Source organism: Dendrobates tinctorius, unplaced genomic scaffold (assembly GCF_039654945.1).
Source record: "Dendrobates tinctorius isolate UK_male_01 unplaced genomic scaffold, ASM3965494v1 ptg000158l, whole genome shotgun sequence".
NCBI classification, from domain to species: domain Eukaryota; kingdom Metazoa; phylum Chordata; class Amphibia; order Anura; family Dendrobatidae; genus Dendrobates; species Dendrobates tinctorius.
In genome coordinates this window covers 22,044,817-22,065,795 of record NW_027361825.1, presented here as the reverse complement: position 1 = coordinate 22,065,795, position 20,979 = coordinate 22,044,817, and the positions used below count along the sequence as shown (strand labels likewise).

The 20,979-nt window shown below is 47.7% G+C and overlaps 1 protein-coding gene across 1 annotated transcript in view; it reads right to left on the bottom strand.

Annotated features, from left to right (window-relative positions):
* Positions 1–20,979, bottom strand: part of LOC141052201 (uncharacterized) — a 42,964-nt gene that overhangs the window by 1,506 nt on the left and 20,479 nt on the right. The window contains exons 11-18 of the mRNA XM_073549419.1: positions 10,041–10,214; positions 9,140–9,228; positions 5,273–5,468; positions 4,815–4,943; positions 4,253–4,288; positions 4,131–4,172; positions 4,001–4,027; positions 2,819–2,907 (exon numbers count right to left, since the gene is read on the bottom strand). Coding sequence (XP_073405520.1) covers positions 2,819–2,907; positions 4,001–4,027; positions 4,131–4,172; positions 4,253–4,288; positions 4,815–4,943; positions 5,273–5,468; positions 9,140–9,228; positions 10,041–10,214 — 782 coding nt within the window. The remainder of the gene's footprint in view (positions 1–2,818; positions 2,908–4,000; positions 4,028–4,130; positions 4,173–4,252; positions 4,289–4,814; positions 4,944–5,272; positions 5,469–9,139; positions 9,229–10,040; positions 10,215–20,979) is intronic.

Below are 20,979 nucleotides of genomic sequence, written 5' to 3'. Positions count from 1 at the left end.
AGTAATCTTGCAATATTCACACTGGCCACTAGAACTTTTTAAGTCTCATACCTCCTGTCATTTCAGGGAGAGTTTTCAGCAGTTTCCTTAACTAGAGTAAAGGCCCCATCACGCACAGCAATCTCGCTAGCGAGATCGCTGATTTTGTGACGCCACAGCGATCTCGCCAGCGAGATCGCTGTGTGTGACGGGGATCGGCTCTTAGATACCCGATGTTTACATTGGAAACCAGCTTGCTCGCTGGTCCTGATCGCTGGAGGGGCTGTCTAATGATGTCCCAGCGATCCCATCCATGTCGGATCGTTGGTGGGATCGCTGGGACATCGTTATGTGTAACGGGGCCTTTAGGCTGGAGACACACTAGCAATTTTTAAATCGATCTGATTTTGATGCAGGAGAGTCAGACGAGTGTAATGCAATTGTCATGCGAGTGTCATGCATTTTTTATGCGAGTACAATCTGATTTTTCACACCTAGCATCTGATCTACAGGGGTTGGACAAAATAATGGAAACACCTAACGTTTTGGCATCATAATCTTTGAACATGTTATAAACATGCAAACCGTGACATATGGTAATGTTTTGTAGTTGATTATTTGTGATATGTCTATGTAAATTAACTGTTTGTTTTGCAGAATTGTAAGAACGTTGATGATAACCTGATACCAATGGCAGACCTCTCGGATTTTCAAAGAGGCCAAATTGTTGGTGCACGTATGGCAGGCGCTAGTGTAACAGAAAGTGCCCGAATGCTTGGCGTGTCAAGAGGTACTGTCTCCAAAGTAATGACCGCGTTTGAAAGAGAAGGAAAAACGTCCGCTGTAAAGCACAGGTCCGGCCGAAAGTCGAAGATGACTGAGAGAGACTGTCGGACTCTAAAGCAAATTGTGAGAGAGGATCGCAAGACCACAGCTCCGAAAATCACTGCTGAGCTCAATGAAGACCTACAGAACCCAGTTTCCACGAAAACTGTTCGTCGGGAGCCGCACAAATCTGGATTCCATGGAAGAGCTGCAATTCGAAAACCGCTGCTCTCAATGACAAATGTTTCCAAGCGTTTAGAGTGGTGTAGAAACCTCCAGAATTGGTCCCTCGAGCAGTGGAAACATGTGATATTCTCAGACGAATCATCGATTACCCTATTTCCGACCTCCGGCCGAGTACGTTTGGAGACAGCCGAAAGAAGCATTCCATCCAGACTGCCTTCTCCCAACCGTATAACATGACGGAGGTTCTGTGATGATCTGGGGTGCTATTTCGTGGAGATCCGGCGGGCCAATGATATCCCTTCATGGAAGAATTAACAGCCGAGATTATATAGGCATTTTGGGCGACCAAGTGCATCCTATGGTTCAAGCAGTGTTCCCGGAGGGGAACGCCATCTTTCAGGATGATAATGCACCAATTCATACAGCTAGAATAGTTAAAGCATGGCACGAGGAACATTGTAATGAAGTTGAGCATCTCATCTGGCCCCCACAATCCCCAGACCTCAACATTATTGAGCATTTATGGTCGATTTTAGAGATTCAAGTTACACGTCGGTTTCCGCCACCATCGTCGCTCAAAGAACTGGAGGGTGTTTAAACTGAAGAATGGGCTACAATTACTTTGGAAACAATTCACACCTTGTATGAATCCATACCTCGGAGAATTGAGGCTGTAATCGCTGCAAAAGGTGGACCTACACCATATTAAACTAACTTTTGTTGATGTTTCCAGGTTTTTCCATTATTTTATTTTGTCCAACCCCTGTACATCCAATTGCAATGCAGTTTTAACATAGTGAATTGCTCCATGTCATTTACAAATCCTTTTCAAAGGAAATATTTGGCAAAATAGATGTCAGTGACACACACAAGCAATTCATCTGCAGTGTACAGGAGCCAACAGGATAGAAGAGATGGATTACATACATAAATAGAATAGGTAAATATACTGTATAGATGTCAGTGACAATTAGTACAGTGTGTGTGCAAATTACTCTTCCATCCTGTTGGCTCCTGCAGTGATTTTACAGTACACGGGAGATGAATTGCTGGCTTTTCTTCTATCTGTGTAAAATATATTTTTAGTCGGATTGCATTCGTCCGATTTCATTGCAAGTGGGAATGAGCCCTTAGGATTATAATGGCAAGTAAGATCTCAATATCTACATAATAACACAGGCGCTATCAATCACTACAGGTGATGTCACAGCTCACCTCCTCCCCATCCCGTATATCACAGGATCACTATACATAGGATTCACTATTCATGATGCCACAGGACAGGTCACCTCCTCCTCCTGTACAATGTGAAATTTCACCTCTTTGTGCAATAGATATCACAGGATCCACCATTCACAGTAGGCAATATCACAGTTCACCTCCTTCTGTACAATGACTGCTAACTCCTCTATATACAGTAGATAACACAGAATCCATCTTTCACAAAAGATGATATTACAGCTCACCTCCCTCTTTTTTTACAATCACTGATGACACCTATATACTGTAGAAAACACAGGGTCCACCATGTCACAGCTCACCTCCTAAACAACGACTGATAACCCCTCTATATACAGTAGGTAACACAGGATCCACCCTTCACAAAAGGTGATGTCAAAGCTCACCTCTTCCCCCTCCCTTCACTATGACCTCGGCACATGCTTATTATATGCTTCAATACATAAGCATGCCCTAGTAGCAGTTACAGTTCTCGGTCTAGTTCGACCTTGGATGCTCACTGGATAACAAAAAAATCATGTAATTGCTGGATGCCATAAATCCTTATTACTTATTATGTAGGCAGATAATAATACCGCTATGCCCTCACCTTTGGCTTCCCATTGGCATGAATCCTCTGATCACAAAGGTCCTCTTCGGTGTCACTCCTCCAGGGATGTTTGCACGGTAAGGAACTGGCTGAAAGAAGAGGACAAAAACATGTCCAAATGATAGATTCCAGCATTAATCTGCAGCTCCGAGGCTCGAGGTCCCCAAACAGATCACGTGGTGTGGATAAGACTGCACGTGGGATTTACCTTCAAGTCAGGGCCATACATCTCCGCATCAGAAATCCTTCAATGTAACCATCAGAAAATGACCAAATATTTAGATAACGTTTCTGTGTTAAATGTATTTTTAAAAATTTGGGGGCAATTTTTTTTTTAACATGTCACAAGCTGTATTAAAAGTAAAACATATAAAACTCTTGTAGCTATCACACCAGCCACTGGGACTTTTTACATTCTAATTTCTTGTTGTTTCAAGAAACACCACATGTACATTAGCAGCAACTTTTGGATCTTGACCCTATCTTTTGTATTGAAGTATGTAATGAGCATGTGCAAAGGTAAGTGGGAAGGGGAGGAGGTGAGCTGTGAGATCACCTATTGTGTATAGTGGATCCCGTGTTATCTACTGTATATAGAGGTGTCATCAGTCATTGTACAGGAGGTGGAGGAGGTGAGCTGTGACATTGCCTATTGTGAATGGTGGATTCTGTGTCATCTACTGTATATAGAGGTGTTATCAGTCATTGTACAGGAGGAGGTGAGCTGTGAACATCACCTATTATGAATGCAGGATCCTGTGTTATCTACTGTATAAAGAGGTGTTATCAGTCATTATACAGGAGGAGGTGAGCTGTGACATCACCTATTGTGAATGGTGGATCCTGTGTTATCTACTGTATATAGAGGTTTTATCAGTCATTGTACAGGAGGAGGAGGTGAGCTGTGATATCACCTATGAAGGCTCCTGTGTTATCTAACCAGTGGCCCGTGTGAACACTGCAATATTACCAATTCTATTTTTAATAAAAATCATATTTTGAAAACCAAACAATGCCAACAATATAATAACACATGTAACACAAAAACCTGATTTACACAATAGGTGGTTTTCTGATGATAACTTCCTGTTGGGGGGATAGGAGTCACTGAACCAGAGGACAGAAAGACAAGTTGTGGACAAACTCAAAGAAAGCGATGTGCCCAAGACCCCATATACTGACCGGGTTATAGGTGGGTCCTCCCATTGCCTGAGAACAAAAGCGGGGAAAAAACATGAGTGACACAGAAGTCACATTATTTCATGGCACGGCCAAAAGTAGCCGGTGTACAAGGGGAATCAGCCACACTCACCGGCAGGGTCATGGATGGATATCCGGGCTGTGGCATCATCATCTTGAGAGATAAACAGAGGAGATACATTACAACCACGCTCTCCTGGATGAAACCCTCATGTCTCTATGCCAAACACTTACCCCAGCTGATGGGAAGGAAGGAGTCACCATGGGACCCTACAAGAAAAGATCAGATATATTGTCATATTTCAGGTGTTTAATGTCCTTTTATCTGTTCCTCCAGACGTCTTCGATGGGGATGATCTCTCTCGGAGACTGAGTAAGACATATTGACATTAGATATGCCTGATCCCTCGTTCCCGGACGTCTACCATTGGGAGAGGATTGGGATCTTCCATTCACACTCCATGCTCAGTGGGTCTCTCCAGATTCAGTGTGTTTTCCCCATCAGTTATCTAATGTGTATGGGCTCGATCACATTCCGTACGTTCCTCCTAGGGCTGACCAAACATTTTCGGTAGGCCCTCTCTTAGAGAACCCAGGAGCGTTTGGCATAGGAGTCAGGATAGATAGTTGTCGGATGAACGGTTGGCCAAACTATCACTCCCCCAACAGTTATCTATTGTCCATGGAGCTTCATCTGATCCTCTCCTTCTACGATCTTCTTTCTTCCCCAACGTGTCACTAGTTTTGATTCTTCTTTGCCTTTCTTTCCAATCAGTACCACCAATATGTTACTCACCCCACCACCTGCTCCTCCGACAACGCTCAGAGATTGGATGGTCACATCTCCTTCAACTTGTACACAGTCCACTCTCTCCAGAGGAATCCTATGACGGTACTCATAAAAGGGGGAACTATTCACATTCACCTGGACAGAAAGAAAAAAGAGATGGTCATTATTATCTATCTAGTGTTAGAAAAACAGGATTGCGTATTAAAAAAAATATACATATAAAAAACAGTGCCACCCCGGTCCTCGGGCTGTAGGTGGTATTGCAGCCAAATTCACTTTAGTGTAACAGAGCTATAATATCAGATTGTGTCTATGGACCGGCACGGCGTTTTTTGCAGGATAAACCAACCATGTTTTTCTAAATTCGGACATCCACTTTAACATTCATGTGCAGGAAAGATGGTACATTTTGGATCAGAGAATGTGGTTTATTAGAACTAGGAGAAATCCATTTGGTTCCTTACCTGGTAGCCTCCAGGATTAACAAAAAACACTAATTCAAAGTGCTTCCCTTTGTGAAAAGGAAATCCATCCTTTCTTATTTCTTCACCTCCCCATGAGCCAGACTGGCAAGTGTTGAACACCACCCTGTCCTTCCCATCAAAGCGGGGATTAAAGTGGAAGGCAATGTCTCCCCCACATGAAAAATTCACATGGAACCTGTGAACAGGACAAAAACCACAACATAGCAGCTATTTCAGAAAAGTCTTTTGGTTTCTTAGTCCTCACCTTAAAGTCTATGGACACCATTCACATGAAAAGTTGATTTTTACATATGTGTGGTTACATTTGATAGTAAAATTTCACTATGATTCAGTCTACAATCTTTATTTGTTCATTCATTTTCATACCCCCTAATATGCAGTTGGCAGCCTGACCCAAGTTTCAGATATTTTTTTTAATGTGGGAGTGACTCTCTCAGCAATATAGGCTGGATGTGTGTATCCTGGTTACAGCTGGCTCCACTGCTCATGTATCGGTACAGCTTCTATCCTGCATCTATTTCCTCTGCATGTGCTTTGTTCCTTATGTACAACCAGGTTTCTCTGCCATCCATGAGACTTTAGACACTTTGTATCCCCCCCACCTCATTGTAGATTGTAAGCTCCACGAGCAGGGTCGTCTTATTTCGCTTTAATTATTGTATTGTTAACGTTGTTACTTATGACTGTTGTGTTTGAAACTGTTCAACTGTAAAGCGCTGCGGAATATGTTGGCGCTATATAAATAAAGATTATTATTATTATTATTTCACACCTCGAGAGAGGGAGAGAGAGCGAGAGAGAGAGACAGCCTCTGGTCCCTGTAATAAGCTCATTTGAACCTGAGCCGTGCGCACTAAAGCCGGGAATTCTTTGTGAGCTCTCCCTCATCTACATCAACCAATTATATGTACACAGCCCCTGCCACAGCAGCACAGAGGTTGTCAGGAGAGCCCGCCAGAGCAGCGCAGATGATGTCAGGAGAGCCAGCCACAGCAGCACAAAGGGTGTCGGGAGAGCTAGCCACAGCAGCACAGAGGATGTCAGGAGAGCCCGCCAGAGCAGCGCAGATGATGTCAGGAGAGCCTGCCGCAGCAGCACAAAGGGTGTCGGGAGAGCATGCCACAGCAGCACAGAGGATGTCAGGAGAGGCAAACACAGCAGCACAAAGGATGTCAGGTAAGCTAGCCACAGCAGCACAGAGGATGTCAGGAGAGCCCGCCAGAGCAGCGCAGATGATGTCAGGAGAGCCTGCCGCAGCAGCACAAAGGGTGTCGGGAGAGCCAGCCACAGCAGCACAGAGGATGTCAGGAGAGGCAAACACAGCAGCACAAAGGATGTCAGGTAAGCTAGCCACAGCAGCACAGAGGATGTCAGGAGAGCATGCCACAGCAGCACAGAGGATGCCAGGAGAGACAGCCACAGCAGCACAGAGGATGCCAGGAGAGACAGCCACAGCAGCACAGAGGATGCCAGGAGAGACAGCCACAGCAGCACAGAGGATGTCAGGAGAGGCAGCCACTCCAGTACAGAGTATGTCAGGAGAGGCAGCCACTGCAGTACAGAGTATTTCAGGAGAGCCTCCCACAGCAACACAGATGATTTCAAGAGAGTCTATCACAGCAACACAGAGGATGTCAGGAGATCCTGCCACAGCAACACAGAGGATGTTGGGAAAGCCTGCCACAGCAGCACAGAGGATGTCAGGAAAGCTAGCCACAGCAGCACAGAGGATGTCAGGAGATACTGCCACAGCAGCACATCCTCTGTGCTGCTATGGCAGGACCTCTCTTGACATCTCTTTGAGAGCAGCATGTTTGGTGTTTTATTATCCATGTGATATCTGTGGATGAAGACTCCCAGGACTCTCACTATCATTGTGTAATCTGTAGGGGTTTCACCTATTGTAGGACATTTCGAAATATGAGCACCAAATTCTCTAAATGTCCGAAAATCCCTGCAAGGGTCGAGGGCAAGTGCATGTTCTTTGCCAAAACCATAACTGCTCTTAAGGCCCCGTCACACACAGCGAGATCCCTGTGTGTGACATGGATCAGTGACCGGCCCCTCTGCCCGTTATCCCTGATCATGCAGGATTGTCCTGGGCCGTTTTTTGATCGGTGGTCTCCCGCTGGCCAGCGTGCATCGCTGCGTGTGGCAGCGAGAGACCAGCGATCAGCGACGCTGGGAGCTGGTTTCCAATGTAAACAGCGGGTATCTAGGAGCCGCGCGGCTCTTAGATACCGGCTGTTTACCTTGGATACCAGCTTGCTCGCTGGTCCTGATCGCTGGTGAGTCTGCCTATGTGACAGCTCAGCAGCGATCAGCTAACTATGTCCCAGCGATCCCATCCACGTCGGATCGTTGGTGGGATCGCTGGGACATTGATGTGTGTAACGGGGCCTTTAAAGGGAACCTCTCAGCAGGATTATGCACAGTAACCTACAGACAGTGTCAGGTCGGCACCGTTATACTGATTACCATACTGGTGATGAAATCCGTCTCGTGATTGTTGTGCAACCTGTTGACGGGTTCCCTCTAAGAGCAATAATTGTTTTGGCACTTGCCCTCAATACCTAATCAGAACACCTTATGAAGACCCCCCCACAGCCCTGCCTTTGGACACGAGCATATCATTAACTCAAAACTGAGAGTAAAGATTACACAACAACCACAAGTCGGATTTCATCACCAGGTATCATTGTAATCAGTATAACGGCGCCGACCTGACACTGATGGTAGGTTACTGTGCACAATCCTGCTGACAGGTTCCCTTTAAGCATTGCCCAGAGCACTTTGCCTCAGCTTGGTCTTTTTTTTTTAGAAATGATAATGGGTGAGGAACCAGTGAAGAATTTAAACAGGACAGGTGATAGCCATTACATTGGCATAGGTTTGACCATTGGGACCCCATTAATTGCTAGAACGGAGGTCCCATGTCTCTCAGGCCACAGTTAGAAGGAGGTGATGTATGTACTTATTGCTCAAGCGCTCTACCTCAGTATTCAAAGTCCATGACACTGCTGAAGTCGATGGTTTTGCATTGGAATAAAGCTGATATTTGTTTGCCTTCTATAACATTTGCATTTCACTGTCTATTGTTATCTGCAGAATGAGCTAACTGAGAAACTGTGACTGAGCTCATTGTGACCGAATTTTTATCTCTTTTATCTGTCTTATTTCAGCGCCTCTCAGCTGATTTATAACCACAGACCACATCTACGTTGAATGTGTCAGGGAAACAAAAAGAACCTGTAAAAGAAAAGCGCTACAATATTTCGAATGCAACCAAAGTGCAAAAAAAAAAAAAAAAAAATTTTTTAGCCCCATATACATGAATTTAAGTAAAAAAAATCTTCATTTAAATTGGAATACTCTTCTAAGAGCTATCAGCAGACACATCCAATAAAGGTATCACACCCTGAAAAGTCTTTGGAACCAAGTGTAATAAGCTTTGGACTCAACATTTGCCCAATTCAGTCATTTTCGATAAGGCTCTGACTCACAGGGTGTGCACTTCTGCCTACGGGAGCACAATGAGATAATGATTGTGTTATAATACCTGCAATAAAATGGCGACTGAGATCCAAATTGTACTGATACTACAACAATCAACCAAAAGTCATATAAATGGATGAGTTGATTTACACAGCAAAGTCCCAGAATAGCTGTTGCCCCAATGCAAATGCTAAAATTTGGCCCCTTTCCCAGTGCTGTTTGGCTCTTCCACACTAATGACCAGGCTTCGGTGACCATTTTTTCTGCTTCTTTGATATATACATATATGCCCTTACTTTGGGATCTGTCATTCAATCATTCTAGATGTCAGTGTCCTCTATGATGGGTTACCTGTTAGCGTGATGAGGGATCGTACCCTGGATGTAAACCGACATTCCAGCCCGCAGACCGCCATAAATTGGGTTCATAAAAGGAATAGACTAAACAAAGATGGACAAATAAAAGAATGAGGCTGAGAATAACCATAAAACGACATATTAAAGGGTGTGTATACTTTTGCAAACAGCATCAGTTGTTTTAAAAATGATGACATTTTGGTTCTACAGCTCCCATGTATACCTATGTGATTTTTTTTTAATTATTTTGGGCATTTCTGTAGTTGGCCATGCACATCAGATAGCTCTCAGTGGATCGAGTGCTTAATTGACTGCCGTTCCTCCTATCCCTCTCCACATTCGTGCACGCTCAGTTTAGTTGAACCTGTATAAGGGTTAAGGGACTAATCCACTTCCACACAAAATGGGAACCAGTTTACCTGCCAGAAAAACACATGGCTGATAGATCAGACTACCCAAAAGTTTCAAAGTTTTCATTGTAGTCTGTAACCATAGAGACACATAGCTTTGCATAGGAGCTGTGGACACAAAATTGTTGAGTTTTCTTTTTTTTTTAAATATGATTCATTGGATTTAATAAAAATAAAGTTTCATATAATTTATGCAATAACATATATAGGCTAAAGTGCAATTTATATTAATTGATCAACTTATAAACTTTGTAATATTTATGGTACCTGTACAGAACCCCATAGAGAATTTTTTTTTTTTGTAAATGCCAATATTCCTGAACGTTGCACATTGTTTGTATTTAGAGAGGTTTGGTCTAAATTATCCATATTTGCATTTATACACAATGGATAATGAAAATTACTGTTCAGTTTTGGAAAAATGTAGAACATTTTTACCTACATTTTTTTTTAGAAAAATATAGGAAGAACTAAGCCGTTACTTACCGGATTGTAAACCGGCTGGTAGCCAAGTGCTGAAACAAACGCCATGTCTGATGTTGTCCCCTTAGTGCAAGTGCTGTGTGCACAGAGCGGGTTCCTTATATACACACCTGAAATCTGGGCACGGTCTCCGTCATATTCATTCAGCCTTTGTTCCTGGCTCACTGCCTCAATGTGCTGATATGAAAAACCTTTGGTCGACTTATAGTGATGTACTCCATCAAAGTCCCATCATAGTCTTCTTAAAGGGAATCAGTCACCCCTTTTTTGAGATATCATATAATGATCTCATTCAATTGTGTGTCACATAAGGATTCTCTTAGTACTTTTGCTTCCCCCTGACCCCGAACCTTTCATGCATAAATACCTTTTTATATTGGTTCAGATGTATGTAAACTGCTGCGGTCCGGTCCGATGGGCGGGGCTTATTCACCTGCTCCCCCTCCCTGTCTTGCTCTACGCATTTCTTCTTGTGTAGAGCAAGACAGGGGGGGGGTAGCAGGTGAATAAGCCCCGCCCAGCGGACCGGACCGTGGCAGTTTACATGCATCTGAACCAATATAAAAAGATATTTATGCATGAAAGGTGCGGGGTCAGGGGGAAGCAAAAGTACTAAGAGAATCCTTATGTGACACACAATTGAGTGATATCATTATATGATATCTCAAAAAAGGGGTGACAGATTCCCTTTAAAAGGAATCTGTCACCTATTTTTTTGCCTATAAACTGCCGGCACTGCCATCAGGAGCTTATCTACAGCATTACAGAATGCTGTAGGATAAGCCCCCGATGTAACCTGGAAGAGAAGAAAAAGGAGTTAGATTATACTCACTGGGGGGGCGGTCCTTGTCCGTCCGGGTCCGGAGGGTGTCGCGGTCCGGCGCCTCCCATCTTTATGCAGTAACATCCTCTTCTTTTCTTCCCGTCGCGGCTCATATTGAGGGCAGAGCAGAGTACTGCAGTGCGTAGGCGCCGGAAGAAGAGGGCAGAGCAGTGCGCATGCGCAGGAGCCGCGACGGGAAGCAAAGAAGAGGACAACACTGCATAAAGATGGGTGGTGCCGGACCGGACCGTGACACCCTCCGTAACTGGACCGAACCAGGACCGCCCCTGAGTGAGTATAATATAACTTCTTTTTTCTTCTCTTTCAGGGTACATCGGGGGCTTATCTACAGCATTCTGTAATGCTGTAGATAAGCCCCTGATGGCGGTACTGGCAGTTTATAGGCAAAAAAATAGAACACAGATTCCCTTTAAATGAGGGATTCCTGCTCTATTTTCTCTATCGACTAAATACCCTGTATTCGTTATCCAGCACTTGCTGATTACTGTCATGTTTTTTACTGCAGAGTATTTTTTGCAAATTTGTCATTTTGTGTTTTCTTGTGTTTCAGCCATTGGGTGGTGTGAGCATTGTCTGACCGACTTGTTCACACTTGTGCATGTCACATATGTTTTTAATCCGTTTTTTTCTTGCTCAGCATGGTTTGGGAGACCCCACCCCTCTCCTGTGTGACATGCACATAGATGAGCTGTCTTACACCACAAGCCCATATGCTAGGAGGCGCCTGTCTGTATCCTGTTCATTTAGACACTGTTCACATGTTCAGGTTTTAAATACATTAGATAGGGACTGCTTCGTGAAGGGTTACCGTGACGTGGTGAAGCGGCTTGGTATACATTTTTTGCAAAAAACGTATCGACTAAATACCCTGTATTTGTTATACAGCACTTGCTGATTACTGTCATGCTTTTTACTGCAGAGTATTTTTTGCAAATTTGTCATTTTGTGTTTTCTTGTGTTTCAGCCATTGGGTGGTGTGAGTATTGTCTGACCGACTTGTTCACACTTGTGCATGTCACATATGTTTTTAATCTATTTTCTCTATGTAGCATGTGCTCAGACACAGCAGCAGCATGGGGGACATTATACAGCAATACTGGGCGGTGTAGCCGAGCAGATTAAATGGACTTAGTTTCCTGTGGTGCTGAAGAGGTTAACAACCCTTGACGTTGGTATTGTCAAGTTGCTCCTAGCGGGGGAGACGGGACCCTCCTAAACCCCCGCGTCCCCCCCTCCAACTCGTATTAAACCCCATACGCTGCATAATAACACCCAAGACCAAAGATTTCTTTTGGAATTTATATGGCCACAGCAGCCTTTTATTAAACAAACAACAATAATAACAAAGTACTATGAATAACATAAATACAGTAACTTGAACCCGGAAGGAGGAGTCCTTGAAGCCACAAGATCTAGGTGAATCGACCCCAAAAATGCTGTGGACAGAACCCAACATATTACTCCCAGCCGTTACCCCACAGGCTCAGGAGCTCCAACCACCGACACATCTGTCCACTAGGCAACTAGGGGATCCGCACTCTTTACGGAAACTCCCCATTCACCTTTCACCAGATCACCACCAACAACTTATAAACGGAGGAGACCCTATACAGTGAATCTCCAAAACCAATTTCCAAACGACTCCAAGGACTCCCCCCCTTCCAAGACGCCACAACGAGGGACCTTGAACACCTCAAGGGCCCGAGACCCCCCGAACACGCCATGCTATGGCCCGCTCAATGCCTTCCTGAAGACCGAGAGTCCAAATGTCGGAGCCAACCCCGTTCAAATGAACCCCATCCGCCAACCAAAAATCACCTTCGCCCCTTTCCAGATCAAAGTGACGCATCGCCACACCCCGTTCCTTACCACAAAGGAAGACACCGCCCTGTTAACTTTAATCCTGGCCTTGTTGACCTTGACCAGGAACCTCATGGAACGCCACCGCCTGCGTGGAACGATTTCGGACCACACAATGGTGCCCCCCGATACAACAACCACAACCGCAAGCAATCCTGCTTGATGTCCTTTATAAGTTCCCGAAACGGCCTGACCGCCAAATCATTGCCCCCGACATGAAGAACAAGAATGTCCGGTGCGCGGTCCAACTGGGCACACACATGAATTTCCTGTAAAACCCTCCGCCATTCCATTCCCCTGAAGCCGAGCCACTGCACCACCGTCGTGTTCCTGGGGAAGCCCAGTTGTCTGCCTTCCTTTCTGACATCGGCTCGCAAGGCTCCCCAATGAACGAAGGAGTGCCCAAAAATCCAAACCAGCAAAGGTTCGACACCTGCAACAAAAAAGGAGGAGTGCTAACATCACAAAATAAACCACCAATGTAAGCCAAACTTAACACTCCTTGTCCTCCATATATGCTCTAACCCGAAAAACCACCCCCCAAAACTAAGGCCTAACGTAACTCCGATATCGGTTAGACTTCCAACCACCAATGTGCATTATAGAAGCCGGATCCAAACCCCCCACTGCCGCTTCCGTTGCCGCCCCTATCCTGAAGGAAAGGCAAAGCGAGAGTCATCCAGGCCCAGCAACCGAACGGACTTCTTAAAAACGGCACAAAACTGATATCGGGACAAACTACCGCCGTCAACATGACACAACAAGGACCCAGTCAAGCTGGGACAAAAGTCCCAAAAATTCCTTAGGCACTGAGAAGGGCACATTGAAGAACAAGGCACCCTGCCCAACACCACCCAGCGACCTCTTCCCGACTGATCCGTCTTGGAACGTCGCAACCAAAATTCAACCCCGCCCGAAATCATTACAACATCCCTGGCCAATAACCCACCCGCCAATTTTTTACTGGAAGAAACAAGTTCACCAACCCGTAAAGCCCCAAAAAATGCGAACGAGAAAGCCAAACGAAACAACGAGACCTCGTAACGCGTAGAACACACAGACTCCAGAGTAAGGCCCAATTGCTCCAATAAATTAAAGGATACCGGCCTCCTCAAATCCCGCTTGCTTCGACACCGACGAAAACCCTTCGCCGCTTGTTTGACTAAAAACGTCTTTGTCAAATATCGACTGCCGCGTAAGCGAAAGCCAAAGGACAAACCGGCCAAAACGCGCGAAACTTTTGCACACGACCAGCCCTCAACGGAGCCGCGCCCCAACCAGGCCAACAACATCCCTTCCTGATCTTGCCTGAAACCATCGACCGGGCCAGCCGTAACAACTTCCTCCCACATCCGCCACACTGCCCGGTAAGTCTCCCAAGTTTTAGGCGCCAAGGAAGCTTCAATCAGCGATTCTGCGGCCCGTAAGCCAAGCTCCACAGTTCCTCCGGACAAGCTAAACCCTCGACCTCCGCTTCTGGTGCCAACGAGCGGAAACGATCCCACTGCGAACGAGAGAGAGAGTCAGCTATGTGATTCTTGACTCCAGGAACATGAGATGCAGTCACATGCGCATTCAAGGACAAGCATAGCAAAACCAACTGTTGCAACACTCGAACGACTGGAGGGGACGACGCAGTAAGACCGTTAATTGCACCCACAACGCCCATGTTGTCACAATTGAAACGCACGCGCCAATCCCGAAACGCAGACCCCCACAAATGCACAGCCACAAGGATCGGAAAAATCTCCAATAACGTAATGTTACGCACGAAACCGATTGCGATCCACTCATCGGGCCAACAAGACGCGCACCACTGTCCTCTGAAGTAAGCACCGAAGCCAATACCGCCAGCAGCATCCATGAACGGTTCCAAGACATCATTGCCAACGACCTCAGACATCACCAAAGAGCGGCCATTGTAGCCGTCTAAAAAAGACTCCCAAACTGCCAAATCTGCCCTGAGATTCGACGACAATCTGATGAAATGATGGGGGGCTTGAATCCCTGCAGTAGCGCTTGCCAGCCTACGTGAAAAAACTCGCCCCATCGGCATCACCCGACACGCAAAATTCAACTTCCCCAGCACCGACTGGAGGTCACGCAACGATATCTTCTTCAAACGACGCGCCCGAACCACTTCCGCCCTCAAATCCACCAACTTGTCCTCAGGTAGCCTGAACTCCCACGTGACAGTGTTGATGACAATCCCCAGAAAACGCAGACACGTACTCGGGCCCTCCGTTTTACCGGGCGCCAGCGGTACGCCAAATCGCTCAGCAACCCATTCAATAGCCTGGAGAATTCTCTGACAACGCAATGAATCTGCAGAACCGACGCAGAGAAAATCATCCAAGTAATGGATGACTGAGTCCAAACCAGAAACCTCTCGAACGACCCATTCCAGAAAAGAACTAAATGCCTCAAAATACACACAGGACAACGAGCAACCCATTGGTAAACACCTGTCCACAAAAAACTTGCCGTCCCAAAAACAACCCAGCAGCCTCATGCTGTCTGGATGAACCGGTAATAAGCGAAACGCGGCTTCAATTTCAGTCTTAGCCAGGAGTGCCCCCAGACCGCAGCTCCGCGCCCACCGAGCAGCCTCATCAAACGACGAGTAGACCACTGAACAAATCTCCGGATCAATCCCATCGTTGACCGACCTCCCCCGAGGAAACGACAAATGTTGAATAAGCCGAAACTTATTCGGCTCCTTTTTCAGAACCACACCCAGAGGGGAAACCACCAAATCCGGAAACGGGGGAGACTTGAAAGGGCCCGCCATGCGGCCCAAAGAAACCTCTTTTTCAATTTTTTCCGAAACGACTGAGCAAATTTTTTAGAACAAGCGGAATAACGAAAGGGGGCTGAGGAATAACGAACCCGTCCTTAAAACCTGCATATAACAATGCCGCTTTCTCTCTGTCCGTATATCTATTTAGATAAGGGACCATCTTTTCCAGATTCACTGGAGTCTCCCTCTTTTGAATTACGGCCCCCGGCTCTTGGCTTCCCTTTCTTAAAACACTTAGACGCTCCGTGTGAGGCACCGTTGCAGGTGGAGCAGAGATGTTTGAATTTGCAGTTCGCCCCAAACTTGCACTGCCCGTCGTTGAACTGCCAGCAAACCCCCAACTTGTGATTTCCTGACTGCCCCTGCCCGCTTCCACTTGTGGTGCTGGCGTTTCCGCTGCTCTGGCTGGTGCTGCCAGCCCCCCCATGAAAGGAAAATGACGCACATCCACAACCCAATATCCTTCTGGTCCCAACGAATGGCTGGCCGAATGGCCTTCCTCTGCCGGAATTGCTGGTCATACCGCAGCCAAGCCTGACCCCCATAAACTCTGTAAGCTTCCCCGATCGCATCCAGGTAACAAAACAATGCCGAGCAATTATCGGGGGCCTTTTCTCCGATGATGCTTGCAAAAATGGCAAACGCCTGCTGCCAATTCACAAACGTCTGAGGAATGAGTCGCCACCTACGCTTCTCTTCCTCCTCCTTTTTGCTATCCTCTTTCTTACTCTTGTCCAAATTAAATTTCTCGAGAGGCAACAATGAGAAAATTTCCACGTATTCATCCTTCCAAATGCGCTCCTTTACCTCTTTTTTTAAATGAGCCCCCAGAGGGCCCTCAAAACATACGTATACCTCCCCATGAGCCCTGTCATCCAAGTGCACACGACACTCCTTTTCTTTTTCCGTTTGCACAGACACCGACACCGGGTCTCGTGCACGCCCGGTCGGCTCTGACCCGCACGGCCACGCTTGCCCCCCGGCCTGTGACCCCACCCAAGCCGCCAATGGAGATGACGCAAGAAAACCCCGTTCCAAGCGTGACAGTAAATTGCGCACGTCCCCTAACATGTCAACTACGCCCCCTCCCACCCCAGTACCATCCGCCGGGGAGTCCACACCAGCCGAAGAGGAAGACAAAAATGGCTGACACACAGTAGACACAGAGGCATACTCACCGGGCTGCGAGGGGGCTGTGGGCCCTCCAGCCGAATGACCAGGATCCACGGATGAGGTTCCACCTGTTCTGGTAGCGATGCTGACACCGCTGGACTGACGCTGACACCGAGGACTCCCCTCCGGAGGAACCGGGATGCAGGACCCGAAACCCAGGGGGATCCCGCTTGCTGATCTCCTGGTGACCACGCTGCCTGGGTCGCCGCGTTGAGGGTCCTGGATCCCCCACCATCTGACCGCGCTGAAATGGCCCCCGGTGATGCGGCATGTGCCCCCGAAGTGCACCCCCTGCCGCCGTCTGTGGGGGTGGAAGCCATGGGCCCTGCCACAATGCAGGCCGCTGGATCCCTGCTGCAGGACCTCCTGTCGTACCGCCCAGCGTCAGAGGCAGACCACGTTGCGGGCACCCCCCCGCCGCAGCCCCCCCGACCCACCCGATGTCCCCCTCCTGGTGAGGCGTGAAGTGCTGGGCCCTGCCGCCTGGCAGGCCGCCGCCCTGGAGCTGGCCAACCGCGGCCCGGAGCGGGAAGCAGGCTGTGCTGCGGGAGAGCCGTCCACACAGCCCCCCGATGCCTTTGTGGAGCTGCGTCGCCTGGCGTGTGTCAGCCCCGCCCCCCTGAGCAGAGCGAGACGTCAGGCTGGACACCGCCGCAGAGCCTCGCCGGGCATGCGGATTCCTCCCAAGCCGGGGCCCGCTATTAGGGGGAGCGCACTGCGCCCTGCTTGGAGGGTCCCGAAAGGGGCTCCTGCGCCGTCGCGAGGCCCGGGGAGCCGATTCAGGGGAGAGCCGCTCGGGAGGCCTCACCCTTCTTGCTCATTGCTCCCTCATCCCCGGCTGAGCCACCTGCTCAGGGGTCCCAGGCGTGATGGAGGCCAGCTGCGACGCCAACCAACCCGGCGGCTGCGACAAGGACGCCTCCCGGAGGCACTCCAAGGCCCGATCCACGTCCGACATGCTGAGGCCTGGTGACAAGCTGTCCGGTAAGAGCGGGAACAGAGAGGGAGGAAGGCCCGCCGCACCCCCTTATATATGTGCGACGCCCCTTCCCCCAAAAACGCTCCCCCCACCCTCTCCTTCCAACCCCCCGTCATGTTGGCCTCTGCCCACACCTCTTCCATGAGGGAGGGGGAGGCTCAGCTCCGGCCATTGCTTTGTATGCTGGTCAGAAACCTGCAGCTTTATTTTCAGGTGCTTCTGATCTGTCATTACCTCTCCCTATATAAACTGGTCATACCTTCTTGACCCTGCTGGTGAAAGATTCGTCTTCCTGTACTAAAACTAAGTGGTTGGAGTGGAGTTGTTGTAGTAGTATTCTGTGGTTTGCTGTAGCACGCGTGTGTTTATCTCCTGGTCCCTGTCCCCATTTAGTTTATTCCTCCCTGTCCCTATCCTCCTCCCTATTGTTGGTTAGAGCTTTTGTATGATACAGGTTTTCTGTTATCCCTGTTTTATCTGTGTCTTGTTCACCTTACATTTCTGTCCCATGCCTCATAGAGTGGGAGGAGGGAACAGATCAGGGGTTAACAGGATCATAGTAAGGGCAGAGACTCGAGCCTATCTACCTTCAAGAGGACCCCAGGACATGGATAGCTAGGGGCCCAGTTCCAGGGACAGTTTGAGGCCCCCTTCCTTATTGAGGACCGTCACAGTGTGACAAAAGAGCAGCCGCACACTTTGTGGATGTGTGTATGCCTCTATCCTTCTTCCACCCCAAAAACTTCAATAGGCAGCAATAATATTATACAGTCAGTGAGCCAACAGTATTTAACTTCTTTTCTTTTTTTTTTCCAGAGTAAATGCGGTGTTTAGGAGGCCAGACGGAGGATATGAAATGTTTCACTCATGGAGAAAAATATATATTTCAGCTTTTTATAGAAAAAGCATATTACAAAATGTCTTATACTGGCTTAAACTATTGGTTTATGAAAACCTGAAAACACAGCAACTATTCAAATTGATTCGGGACCATGGTACTAATCAATATAGCAAGAAATGTTTCCTTGCAAAATAGCGGCCAAAGCAATTGTTTTTTTTAGCGATAGGCGAGGGAGAAGTAGCAGTCGCTTCCGGGCCCTATTATCCATCCGTCACACAGCGGTATATATAAAGGCACGTGATGATTGGGGGACTGTCACTAATTTTGCATTATGGTCCTGAAGCTTTACATTACGCCTTCGTCCAGGCCTGGGGTGGGGGATGATGACACATTTTGAGGGTTGTGTAAACTGAAACACGAACGGTTGGTCTTTGACAATTGTTGTTATTTGCTAGAAACGCGTTTCATTCTCCACCCTCCTGCACGTTTCACACATCGCCCTAACGTTAATCCTCACATTGAGATTTCCTATGGAGCACAGGTGACACATTTCCCTTCCCTTTGGCCACAAAGCAATTATTACAAAGTAATGTGTGTTATATGGGGCAGGGCAGATATTATTAGTCAAGCTTATCAGTCAGGAGGGGCTGGAACATCCCGTACAATAAATATGCAACGGCGCAAGCTGTATACATCCGTATAGTACTTCTCATAGTTGCCCGTTTGCAAGTATCGTCTCTAAAACCCCCATAAAAGTGATGATTTTCCTCTGACGCGTAGTCCTGTTCTTGCAAATAAGCACCTGAACTCAGTAAAGCAATTTTTTTAGCTTTTGTACATTTCAACCCTGCAGCCATAGGAAGCAAGTTTATGACATACCGCTTTATGGCTGATCCGGAAATGTATCTGGACTAAGCTCCTGTACACGCTACATATAGTGATGGCACACGGCCGCCGTACAAGTACGACAACAGTGCCCAAGGAGTTGAAGTGTGTTACACCCAATAGTGGTGGAAGTGGAATTGTGGACCCACTGTGCCACAGGACTGGGCCTACCCAGGAAGGGGTGTAGCTAAGCAGCTACATGGTGTTCACTGGAGCTCTTGATGGTGGAGATAGGCTGGGCTGCAGGTACAACTTCTGGGCAGATCACGATAGTGCAGCTGCTGAGGTTCGCTAACACTGACTATGGCTACATTCAGACACACCGGTGTAGGATAATGAACAGAAACTGGCTGCACACGGACCGGGGGACAACATTTAGGCCCAGGCTACACAGGGACAAAGGATTCCGGTTCAGGACACTGGCCCCAATGGGACTAGGGATTCAGACACCGGGACCAGTGAATTCGGGTTCAGGATACTGGCCCCACCAGGACCAGGGAATTTGCGTTCAGGACACTGGCCACATCGGGACCAGGTATTCATGTTCAGGACACTGTCCGCACCGGGACCAGGGATTCAGGTTCAGGACACTGGCCACACCGGGACCATGGATTCAGGTTCAGGACACTGGCTACACCGGGACCAGGGATTCAGGTTCAGGACACTGGCCACACCGGGACCATGGATTCAGGTTCAGGACACTGGCCCACCGGGACCATGGATTCAGGTTCAGGACACTGGCCGCAGCGAGACCAGGGACTCAGGTTCAGGACACTGGCTGCACCGGGAGCAGGGATTCAGGTTCAGGACACTGGCCGCACCGGGACCAGGGATTCGGGTTCAGGACAATAGCCACATTGCGACCAGGCCAGGGGACCTCACAACTGTGCTGGTAGAACACCACACTGCCTAATGACTTAACTCGTTGCTGGATTCCCTAAGGGAGAGGGAGTTTTTATACAGGATGAATCCCAGCAATTGGCTGGGAGGCATCTTGCAGGTGTACTAATTATACTAAATGCCTCTTAGCTACAGGCTGAAGGCATTTATTATTTGTGTGCGCTACCTCTTTAAGAGCAAGGGAGCCCACACACGCGTGCACTAGGCGTACTGCTGGGAGCTTCAGCGTGCACACCACACAAAGCAGGAGCACACTGGCAAACCACGTTGAGGGGCTGGGGTGGTAAGTCGGCGTCCCTTCATGGAGGGAGAAGGGGACACTATGCAGGGGCGCCAGCTATTGCACTCCAAACATACCTGTCACATCAGGTGAATAAGCTGTCATTTTGGTAAATGAAGGATAACACTATTTGTGATCATTATGTGACTTCTATACTGCATTTCTTATCTCCGGGGGCTCCATTTATAATTCTCAATTGTCTCTGAGCTAGTAGGTGAAGACTAGCAGCTGTGATGCTTCCCATGCACTGCACACACAGACACAGGGAATTCCTGTTCTCATGTCTCTGTAGTGCATCTATAGGAGCAACATCACGGAGGACATTACACAGCAGTACTGAGCAGTGTAGCTGTGAATCCTTCGCTAAAGTGAGACAAAAT